General features: G+C 47.5%; 1 protein-coding gene across 1 annotated transcript in view; it reads right to left on the reverse strand.

Annotated features, from left to right (window-relative positions):
* PTPDC1 (protein tyrosine phosphatase domain containing 1) overlaps window positions 1-8311 on the reverse strand; it is a gene marked incomplete at its 5' end in the record, with an annotated part of 29262 nt that extends 20951 nt beyond the window's left edge. Inside the window, one exon of the mRNA XM_080820148.1 lies at window positions 8230-8311. Within this exon, the coding sequence (XP_080676274.1) occupies window positions 8230-8311 (82 nt within the window). The remainder of the gene's footprint in view (window positions 1-8229) is intronic.
* Window positions 8312-12072: the final 3761 nt, after the last annotated feature.

Below are 12072 nucleotides of genomic sequence, written 5' to 3' on the forward strand. Positions count from 1 at the left end.
CTTACCTGCTAACAACTCATCGGTTTCTCGCTCCTCTGACAACACATTCTTCTAAATACGTAAGAAGACAAATGTCCATTTTCTTCACCCCACGAACGCAAGCTCACGGGTGCGCTACCTTGCTACTGTTCTACCCTTCTCACTCCCAAATATACTGTCTCTAAAAAGAAACCAGGCTCCAAGAAAAAGCAGGAAAATAATGCAAAGGATAATCCTTGTGACCAATCCTATACGCCCCAAGCTGCTGTCACCACCAACACACAAAGGGCTGCTGGAAGCACAAAGGAGGAGGGCACTGTGCTCCGGTTTCCATACCCTAACAGCTTCACGGCCACTGGCCTGCAGGCGGCAATCGGACCTTCCTGAATTCAAAATCACGTTCAAGGATCCAAGGGATTCCCTGGTCACTGCAAGCGTGAGACTGTCTACCCGTGTGGTGAGCACAGCAAGCAACAAAGAAACCCGCTGAGAGGACCCCAACAGCTTGGTCTTTTCCTCCTTAAGCCCCACACGCGGTGGTTAGAGCAGATGTAGAACCCCAAGCACCGGTCATTTCCACTTAGACTCAAGATTTCAGAAAGGGCTGAGAACTTCCTATTTGAACAAACTCAGGTGACAATGACCGTGGGCCGAGCATGCAGTGGGAGCTGGAGGTCCACCTGGCCTCAGCCCTAAGTCACCAGAGGAGTCACTTCAAGGAGCAGCTTCTGCTTGCCACTGATTGTGACAGGAGTTCATTTCCTGCAAGGACACCAGCCATTCAGCGGCTGGATGGCTCAACGCGTTAGTCAGAGCCCCCTGCTCCGTAGACACTGGCTCTTCTTCTTTCCTCCAAAAATTAAACCAAAGCATCTCTTCAACTTTGCAAGATCTTCAAATATCTGAAGACAGAACTTCTCCACAACTCGCCCTCTTTGGGCTATAGCTTCTTAACTGTCCAAGCATTCCTGCATACACCATTGTCTCCACACCCCTCACCACAGCCCCTGCTTCGGAGGGCCCTTGGTCCCCCTTCACAGCAACACCTCTGAACAGCTGATGGCAGTGGCCACTGGCACCTCACCCGTCTCGGCCCAACCCATGTCCCTGCCTCCATCACCCACCGGCAACTGCTCCAAGATCTCTGACAGCTTCCGGAGAATTTCTGTCTTGGTGGACCACTTAGCAGCATGCAACGTGGTTGGACAAATTGGTTTAATTTTAAAAATTTTTTGGAAAAGACTTTACCCTTTATTTTGAAGCTATCTCAAACTTACAGAAAAAGATATTTTTTCTTGAACCATCTGAGAATAAGCTACAGACACGCTGCCCTGTTAACTTCAAATAATTTAACGTTTATTTCCCATAAAGCATCCTCTAGATTCCCCCAAATCAGAAGACGATGGCTGATATGTGACCAGTCTCTTCTGTCCTTCAGCCCTCGCTCGAGCTTCCCTGATGGTCTCAGAGCTCCTCACGGCGAATCATGCCACACCACGTCAGAGCCGCATGTTGTACCGGGTGCCCCGTGTCTCGCTCGTTCACTCCAGAGCAAGCTCCTCGGTCTTCCCTGGACTCCTGAAGGGTGCAGGCCCATTATTTTGCAGAATGTATCTGTTTCCCCACAATGAGACCCAAGAAGCCCAGGTGTTCGTGGCTGAAGAATGGCCCCCGGGAAGGAAGTCTGGGAACCGGCTCTGAGCACACTGCTGCCAGGAGCCCCTCTCAGCAGACACAGCTAAAGAACACGTGCGCCGTAGACGCGCACATGCACATTCCACACGTTCACGTCCACATTTATTCCTACATGCACACATATATACACAAACAGAAAAGCAAGAGCTCACCCTACACTACCAATTCCAATCCAACACACACGAGCCCCCCACCTTTTTGTAACGGTGAGAACCCTGCTACTGTCACCTTTACCTGGGCCCCTCTACGTGACCGATATCCCCCCACTGCTGTTGCCCCCTCCTCGATGTGGATTCCCTCCTAATGTGGGCTCTAACACCCCAGCCAGGCTGCTGTTGTCATGACCTGTGTGGATGCCCTGCCTGTGTTCTGATACCCTGAGGGCTCTAACACCCGAGCGGGGCCAGCCTTGCACACCCGCCGTCCCGTGCGGCCTCATGACGGCTGCCCCGCTCACCATGTCGGCCTCCAGCACTGTAGCCTCGCTCACCCACTGGTGTGCGCGCCTACTTCCTGCGGCCCTGCCCGAGGCCTGGGACTGACTTGTTCAGGAAAGAAAGGGAAAAGAAAAGGATGAGAAAGAGCCTTCCTTTTTCCTTTTGTTAATTGTGGTAAAATACATATGACTTAAAATAGGCCATTTTAGCCACGTTTAAGTGTACAGTACTTTCACTGGCATTAAGAGTACATCCCCACCGTCCGTCTCCAGAGTTTCTTCATCTTCCTAAACCCAAACTCTGGCCCTATTAAATACTAACTCTCCATCTCTCCCCCGGCCCAGTACCTGGCACCCACCCCTTCACTTTCTGTCCCTATGAATCTGACCATTTGGGTCCCTCACAGACGTGGGCTCATGGAGTATTTATCCTTTTGTGTCTGGCTGATCTCACTCGGCGTAGTGTCCTCAAGGTCCCTCCACGCTGTAGCAGGCGTCAGGCTTCCTCGAGCTGAATTGTATCCACTGCACGTATGTGCCCACCTCTCTGGGCTGGCTCCCACTTTTGGCTATTGCGAATGCCGCTATGAATGTGGGTGCACAGACACTGGCTTGAGTCCCCACTTTCTGTCCCAGAAGTGGAACTGCTGGGTCACGGAGTAATTATTTTTTTGTTTTATTTCCTTTTTTTTAAGATTTTATTTATTGGGGCACCTGGGGGGCTCAGTGGGTTAAGCCTCTGCCTTCAGCTCAGGTCATGATCCCAGGGTCCTGGGATCGAGCCCTGCATCGGGCTCTCTGCTCAGCAGGGAGCCTGCTTCCCCCTCTGGCTCTTCCTGACTCTCTGCCTACTTGTGATCTCTGTCAGTCAAATAAATAAAAAAATCTTAAAAAAAATAAGATTTTATTTATTTGTCAGCAAGGGTGAGGGGAGAGAGCAGAACCAGGGGAAGAGGCAGGCAGAGGGAGAAACAGGCTTCCCACGGAGCAAGGAGCAACGCGGGGCTTGATCCCAGGACCCTGGGATGACTGGAGCTAAAGGCAGACACTTAACCAACTGAGCCACCCAGGCATCCCCGGAGTAATTCTTTTTTAAATTTTTTGAGAAACTGCCATATTGTTTTCCACAGTGGCTGCACCATTTATGCCAAAGCAACATACCAGGACTCTAGTTTCTCCATCTACTCCCCGACATCCTTCTTTCTGGAATGGTTGTTTGGTAACAGCCATCCAAATGGGTATGCACTGGAATCTCATCGTGGTTTTGGTCTGCATGTCTACAACGGTTAAAATAAGCTTCTCAGGTGCATATTGGACATCTATGTGTCCTTTCACAGAAGCATCTACTCCGGTCATTTCTGGATCAGGTTGTGTTTGCTCACTGAGTTCTAGGATTCTCTTTGTATTCTGGAAATTAGCCCCTAATCAGACGGATATGTGACTTGCAAACAGTCTCTCCCATTCTGCAGAATGACTTTCCTTTCTGCTGATGGCATCTCTTGATGCAGAAAAGTTTTAAATTTTGATGAAGTCTGATTTATCTCTTTCTTTCTTGTCTTGATTGTACTTCTGCTGTCACAGTACTTGTCAGGGGCCAGACTCACAGGCAGAAATGGGTCCGGCAATAAAAGGGCAACAGTGCTTTTTTTTTATCCTTTTTTTTTTTTTTTTTTTAAAGACAGAGAGGGAGGGAGAATGCCTGAGTGATGAGTGAGCAGGGGCAGAGGGAGAGGGAGAAAGAATCACAAGCAGGTTCCATGCCCAGCACAGAGCCCGACATGGGGTTTGATCCCATGACCTGAGCTGAAACCAAGAATCAGACACGTAACTGACTGGGCCCCCAAAGCACACCCAGTGCTGTCCTGTATCTTCACTATAATAATGTCGACATCCTGGCTGTGATATGGCACTAGAGATCTGCAAGATGTTACTAGTGGTGGGAACTGAGTGAAGGGTCTTTACTATGACTGACAATTGCATGTGACTGTACCATTATCTCAAAATTTTAATTAAAAGTGTATACATAATCAAAATAAAAACAGCTATGAGGCAGACCTAAGTGAGGGCCATGGAGCAGAGGTCAGCCCCAACACAAGGACGGTAACTACAGGCGACCCTTGAACGATGTGGGTGTGAACTGCACATGTCCACCTATATGCATGTCTTTGGGTAAATACAGTACAATGTCGTAAATGTATTTTCTCTTCCCTGTGATTTCCTTAATATTTTTTCTCCACTTTATTGTAAAAATACAGTATGTGGCACACAAAATGTGTGTTAATCAATGGTTATCAGTAAGGCTCCCAGTCAGCAGGCAGCTGTAGGTAGGTAAGTTCTGTGGCTTTGCATCCGCGCGGCAGTCAGTGCTCCCCACCCCCATGTGCCCAAGGGTCAACCGCAGCAGAGTACGGCACTCGGCCTGGCAGGCTGCGGACTGTGCGGGTGAGCTGAGGCGAGCGATGGCAGGCCAGGGCTGGGAGACTGCTCAAGAGAAGGAGGCCTGAGGAAAGAAGGAAACTGGGGATAATGACAATGAGGTTTCTCATTCTTGAAGAAGGGAGTTATAAACCTAATGGGAAAAGCTAGGATGATGGTATAGTGATGGATGAGAATGGGAAGTACCAATACGAACTCAGAGTTTCCACCACATGGAAACAAATACACATGTAAAAGCAGGCAGATATCTATGCACACTTACTAACACATACTTCCTAGCTCCACCCCCCAGGGAGCATGGCAACTGCAACATCCTCGCAGCAGTGAGCCAATTTCGGGTTTCCCCACTGAAAGGACCAGAGCTCCTTGCAGATGGAGGTGACTTCAGGGCTAGGACAGGGAAAGGACAGGGAGCCGGGACAGGAAGCAGGCACGCAGAGATGGCCCTGCCTGGAGGGGCTCTTCCGGGCCAAGTGTGGGACAGCTGAACATGAAAACAAATGACAGTAACCGATCCATTTCCCTGACCAGAACACGAATCCACATTGCAATGGAGATACAACCGGACACGGAAACGGGAGGAGAAAGTTCCTCCTCACAGGAAAGCGCCGGCTGAGTCACACAGAAGCAATGACAGGATCAGGAACCCCCCACTTCGTTATCTACCATCAGGATGGTTAATTCAGGCGGAGCCTCAAAGTGCCGAGCAAGAGCTGGAAAAAGAGCGGGGTGGTGACACTCTCCAAGACCTTGCCACAAAATAGGAGCTGTGAGCGAGAAAGCACGATTCATAACGCATAAATCTCAGTAGACGTCACTGCCCTGAGTGATCAAACTTAACGCCTCCAGGGACCTTCTGGGTCTCCCGATGGGATGCAGTGAGATCGCTTCTGGGATGTTTCTGCCAAAAATGCATGATCTTAATGTTACTACAATATAACAGCAGACAAATGCCAAGTGAGCAACATGCTGCAACAGAACTGGCCTGGAATTTTCCTAAAGGTCAAGAGAGAACCAGCAGTGTCTGGTCACTGAAAGGAACTGAAAAAACATGACAAGTGTCCTCTCGCTATTAAAGGGTATTATTGGGACAGTTTACAAAACTTGAATGAGGGTCTCTGGGTGAACAGTATATGGGAAATTTTTTTATGCTTTTCTGTGAGTTTGAAATTATTTCAAAAGAACTAACGTCACAAGAGAGACAACCAGACATCACGGGCATTCTGATGGAAGAATATAGACCTTTCATCAAATGTGGTTGTAAGTAAAGAAAACTTGATTAGACTCTATGTCCCTCTGCCAGTTCAGTTTATAGGAAACAACGTATGAATATAATCAACAAAATACAGATTGCAGCAAACTCTATAGGGCAAAAAAACCTGGTTTCTTCAACAAATAAATTGGAGGAAAGAGTGAGAAATCCTCATGCAAGAGAGATGTAAGATACATACCAACCAATTCTAAAATATTGACTTCTATTGGGGCCTGACGTGAACAAAAATACACATCTATGAGACAGAAATTTGCACAATGTTTAGATACTGATAATGTTGAGCAATTGTTAAATTTTTTAAATTATGGTAATGGTGATATGGTTAAGGAATGAAATGAAGTAATAGGAAGTAGGGGAAAGGAGGGGAGGAAGTGAGTGAGCTGAAATGTTAAAGCTGGGAGACGGCACTTGGTAGGGAAGGGGACCTCTGTGGCGGGGTGGCACCTCCATGGGGGATGGCACCCACGTGTGGGGGTGGTACCTCCAAAAAGATCAGTACCTCCACATATAGTATTCTATATACTTTTATGAATGTTCGAAATTCTGCCTCCCCCCAATTTTTCTTCGAAAAGTAGAACCAAGATTTGAATCTAGGTTTGTCTCATTCCAAAGACAGTTCTTGTTGAGTTTTCCACTTTCCTTTACAAATAATTTAAAAACTTTACTTACATATCCCCTAATTTCCCCATGATTCATTAGCCAATAATAACAAAATACTTCCTATCCCAATGTTAACCCAGTAAAGTATAACTGACTACCTTTATAGAGGAGACTCACTCTAAAAAAGTTAGATGCAGGGGCGCCTGGGTGGCTCAGTGGGTTAAGGCCTCTGCCTTCGGCTCAGGTCATGATCCCAGGCTCCTGGGATCCAATCCTGCATCAGGCTCTCTGCTCGGCGGGGAGCTTGCTTCCTGCCCCCCCCCACCTGCCTCTCTGCCTAATTGTGATTTCCGTCTGTCAAATAAACAAATAAAAACTTTTTTAAAAAGTTAGATGTTTCTTATTTTTTCAGATTTTTCCTAAAAATTTGCTACATGAATACAATGGGAAAGATTTCAATGACAAAGATGGTTTTAGGAAAGGTAAAACAGCTCAGTGAGAGGATCACATCCAGGCAGTACAGCCCTCCCTGGGCATCTGGAAGCGCGTCAGGCTTGCTGGTGGTCACTGCAGTCTGGGGTCCGGCCGGATGCCATGGGGGATGCAGGGATGCTGTCTGCTGCACCCGGCGCTCTCCTGTACACTGAAGACTTCCCGGTTCAGAAGCCAAGAGAATCCCTGGTGGGAAACCCCGGCTAAGTGGTGACATTTCAACAGAAGAAGGGAGAGGGGGAAAGGTTTGTCGCTAGCTGGAGAGTTCCTTAGGAAAAAACACATCACTCTACAAAGGAAGCAGCAAGTAGGCACCGTTCCTGCACTGGTTTTAGAAAGTGCTTCCTTCTCAAACCACGGAAGCTAACACACGGTAAGTCTGGCACACAGATGCTGTCCACAAAAGGCAGTCAACAGCCGCCCTGGTGCCCCCAGAGTCAGGCACAGCACAGACAGATGAAGGAGGATCTGCGAGGACCTGGAATTTGGGCAAGGTCTCAGGAGGGAGACACTCCTTTTCCTGGTAAAAAGACAGCTCCCCCTGGTGGCGTGGCTGGATTTTTACAAGAGCACAAGCCACCCAGAGCCAGTTACTATCTTCAGATCCTCACAACATCTAATCCCACTTCGGGGGACAGTCCGTCAAAGGTCCCTGCACAGGAACACTGAAGCGAACAGCAAAAACCTAGAGGAGGCAGCAGGAAAATCACGCAAAGGGCACTGCCAAGAAAAATGACTCACCATCTGGCTCACTGCGGGTGGTAGCAGCAGGACCAGTGGGGCCAACGTGGCAGGAAGTCAGGGTGTGCCCCCAGTTTAGCACCTGCGGCAGCGTGAAGGAGTGAGGGCACGTGTGGTAGCAAGAGCCCCAGACAGCACCTTCCCTTCCCGGGCTGCCATGGAAAAGACCAAAACCCTGGGAGGGGACAGAGGAGAGAAACAGACTGGGAGGTGCAGGGTTCCATGCCTCTGCACGCGCGTCTAAGTGACATTTGCGAGGAAGGAGAGAGGAAAGAAAGGAAAGCGTGACTCACAAGGAGGCGTTGGATGATAAGAACAGATAATTTCAGTCTGAGAGGACGATGCAGGAGACAAACATTGTTTGCAACGTTCCTTCTCAAAAGACCCATTATTCCAGATTTTGAAAAGGAATTTCAACAGGTCGAAACAGGGAGGCAGAAATAAACAAAAGCCATAAACAACAGCTGCACTTGGGATCCCAGTATGAGGCCTCGAGCCTTCTGTCATGTCTACTCACACCACTGTATTAGATGGCGCTTTGCACAAAGAGGCAACAAGTGTATCAAAGCACTCTCACCTTTCATGTTTGCAGCATATGCACCGCTACTCACTAAAGTGGAATATGGTTCTTCATTTCCAGGACCGATTCCTGCAGGCATGGTAGTCTGTTGGGGAAAAAAAAAAAGAGTAGCTTCTGAGAGTTTGCCTATGGGATGTTCATTTATGAAAACACACACACACACACACACACACACAGACACACACACACACACACGGTGGAGTACTATTCAGCCATTAAAAAGAATGAGATCTTGTGCTGAAATTAAGAAACAAAGAACAAAGAAAAAGAGAGAGAGACAAACCAAGAAACAGACTCTTAACTACAGACATCATGCTGGTGGTACCAGAGGGGAGGTGGGGGAGGGATGGGGAAACAGGTGATGGGGAGTAAGGACTGCCCTCGTCATGATGAGCACTGGGTGATGCATGGAAGTGTTGAATCACTGTATTGTACACTTGAAACTAATATAACACTGTGTGTTAACTATTGGAATTAAAATTTAAAACTTAATAGGGCACCTGGTGGCTCAGTCAGTTAAGCGTCTGCCTTTAGCTCAGGTCATGATCACAGTCAGGATCCTGGGATCGAGTCCCACATCGGGCTCATTGCTCAGTGGGGTGCCTGCTTCTGCTTCTGCCTGCCACTCCCCCTGCTTGTTCTCTCTTTGACAAATAAATAAAATCTTTAAAAAAAAAAAAATGATCTTGTGATCTTGTGATCTCTCTCTCTCTCTGTCAAATAAATAAATAAAATCTTTTATTTAAAAAAAAATTTTTTTTTAGATTTTATTTATTTATTTGACACAGAGAGAGAGATCACCAGTAGGCAGAGAGGCAGGCAGAGAGAGGGGGGGGGAAGCAGGCCCCCTGCTGAGCAGAGAGCCGGATGCGGGGCTTGATCCCAGTACCCCGAGATCATGACCTGAGCCGAAGGCAGAGGCTTAATCCACTGAGCCACCCAGGCGCCCCAATAAATAAAATCTTTTAAAAAATAAAATATACATATATATTTTTTTAAAAGGGAGAGCTTCTCCAAAGTAACATGTAAATCCCAATTTAATAATAGATAATAGATAAATGCTATCCCTTTGTTACAGGCTGACAGTATTGCTAAAACATAATAGTTAATCTACAAAATTAAAGATGGCCCATCTTCAAAGAATATCATATGTAGAGGAGCCTGGGCGGCTCAGTGGGTTAAACCTCTGCCTTCGGCTCAGGTCATGATCCCAGGGTCCTGGGATCGAGCCCCACATCGGGCTCCCTGCTCAGCGGGGAGCCTGCTTCCTCCCCTCTGCCTGCTTCTCTGCCTACTTGTGATTTCCATCTGTCAAATAAATAAAAAAACTTAAAAAAAATAGTAAAAGCTTTGTTTATTTGCAAAGCATTTACATTTGTATTGTTTAAATATTAAATTTTAATTTAATAAAATAACATGAATACATGCTTTTTATGAAACAGTAATTCTTCTATCCTAACAAAAACAGTGGAAAAATGGAGTTTTCTTTAATGGTCTAACTACCTGAGAGTTAGTATATGCTTAGAGTTAAACTATTCATTTTCAAAGATCTGAGACATCTCATAAACATTGGTTTGGGAAACGGGACTTCCAAGACCTTTCAAAGTCTCCGAGTTAAAACAGAAACTCGAAAGCGTCAGTGCGGGCTCCTCTTGCTACTCCTTGCAGGCGCTCACCACCTGCTTTGATCTAAACAGTGTCACAGCCCAAGCTCCGCTGCCTGACACAGTAAACAGCCCCCTCTTCGCCCAAACGCCAGTCCCGACTCCTGTCCCGCTGCCCCTTCCAGCTTCCTCCAGGAAACCCCCATTACTTAGCCAACAGCCCTCAACCCCTGACTTCTCTCCCTTGTCTCCTCAGACTAACGCTCTGCGGCCGGTGTGGCACGGCAGCGCGACAGCGGCCTTCACCGTAGGCTAATTTAGTCCCATCGCTCAGGTGACATCTTTCCGAGGCGTCTACCTGCCGCTCTGCGTACCACGAGGCCTTTCTTCTCAGGCTGGTGGGAACGTGAGCCACTTCCACCCCGCTGAGAGCCCTGAGAGTGGGACTGTCCACTCCTCCCTGTGTTTGTCCCCGGCCCTGGGTAGCGCGCACAGATCAGCCCTCAGCCAAACACCGAGGCCGGCGGAGACCGCAGGCCCTCTGCGCGCGTCCACGGCCCTCTCTGTGCCACCCTCTTCTCCCCAGGGCCCTTCACCACAAATTCCAGCCACCCTGGCGCTCGGCGCATCTCTGAGGAGGCTCCATCTAGGTCTCCTCCCATGCGGCAGCCTGGAAACTGCTTCCAGGGAGGCAGACAGCGCAATCTTGGGCTCACCATGTCTTTTCTCTTCTCTCAGGGATCACTGTGCCAAGCTGCCTGCGTTCCACTGCGCAAAACTCCATTTTTATATATTTTGTCTGGTTTTCTAGTCGTTTAAGGCAGAAGTGTAACCCTGGTCTCTGCGATTTCACTGTGGTTGGAAGCAGAAGCCCCTTGGCCTTCTCCGCATAACTGGCATCCACGGGTAGTCTGCGAGTGTTCCCTGCGCAGTAACTCTGCATGAAGGCAGGGATGTGTCGCCCAGCTGTGGGTAACGGACCAAGTACACGCAGCCTCGCTAGGCTAAAGCCATATCATATAGTCAGAAGTTCTGTGTTTAAACCTTGACTCTGTTCATTGCCAGCTATACGAACCATTTTGAGCTTCAATTTTCTTTTCTGTAAAATGAGGATTATCATATCTTTCTCAGCTTCTTGTGAGGATAAAGAACAATTGCGTGTGTATTTCTAGCACAATGTCTGGCATACACGTATCCAATATATTACTGTTATTTTAATTTGCAAACCAGTATCAGAGTGTTTTATAAGACTGTAAAGTAGGCCCTTCACTACCTAGAAAACAGTCCTGCCGGTAGTTAGTAATGGTTGACTTTCTCAAGAAGATTTATGAAACATTAACTTCATTCACAACTGAATTCATTTCATGTGCCTGGTTGCAGAGTCAGGAGAAACAGGGCTTGAACAGTAATCCTGTCATTTCACTGCACGATCATCTTCTTTAATTTCATTTCCTGCTGCTAATGACAGATATTTTGCTCGCTCTATCCTACAATTTGCTTTCATCCCAAGATGTTCCTCAAAATGACTCGACATTTAGGATTAATCAGAGGCTCACTAATTAGTACCCAATACTTAAAACTCAGAACAGGAATGGATGATCACTCATACTGTAGAGTCATCACGAAGTAAGAGTTTGACAAAAAGAATGCTCTCCTTCATAAAAAAGCCATTTCACATGAGAGACAGGCTCCGCAGTGACCTGAGGAGTTCTGAGGACACTGCCTTCCCTGCCCTGCCCCCTTCCAGACAAAAAGCCCACGCGTGTACTTTTGGGGGTAGTGGGTAGGGACTATGTTAGACGTGCCTGCAGGCGAGACGTGCAGCAGCATCCTTCAGGGGTGTGCAGATCACTCGCGCTCTGCAGCCATCAGGGTCAAGATGTCTGTGGTGGGACATCTGGGAAGGAGTCAACCTGCCCTCCACCTTCTCCTGCTGCAAGAGGCCCTCTGCCCACAGTAAAGACACAGGCCAACGGGATTGTTTTCTATGTAGCAATCGTGGTAGAAGAATTTGAGGTTGAAAAATTTAAGTTTGTATGGGCAAAAATAGAGATCTCCAAGTACGTGAGTGAACTTATGAAAGCTATATACTTTTATGTTCACAAATAATATATTAGTAATTACTAAAACACATAAGCTTACTCCATGCCAGGCACTGTTCCAAGTCCCTTACTTGCCTTACTCAGAATCCTCACCACACCACCATGTGGTGAGTACTACTATTATTCCAATTAAA

The sequence above is a fragment of the Martes martes genome, assembly GCF_963455335.1.
Source record: "Martes martes genome assembly, chromosome: 12".
NCBI classification, from domain to species: Eukaryota; Metazoa; Chordata; class Mammalia; order Carnivora; family Mustelidae; genus Martes; species Martes martes.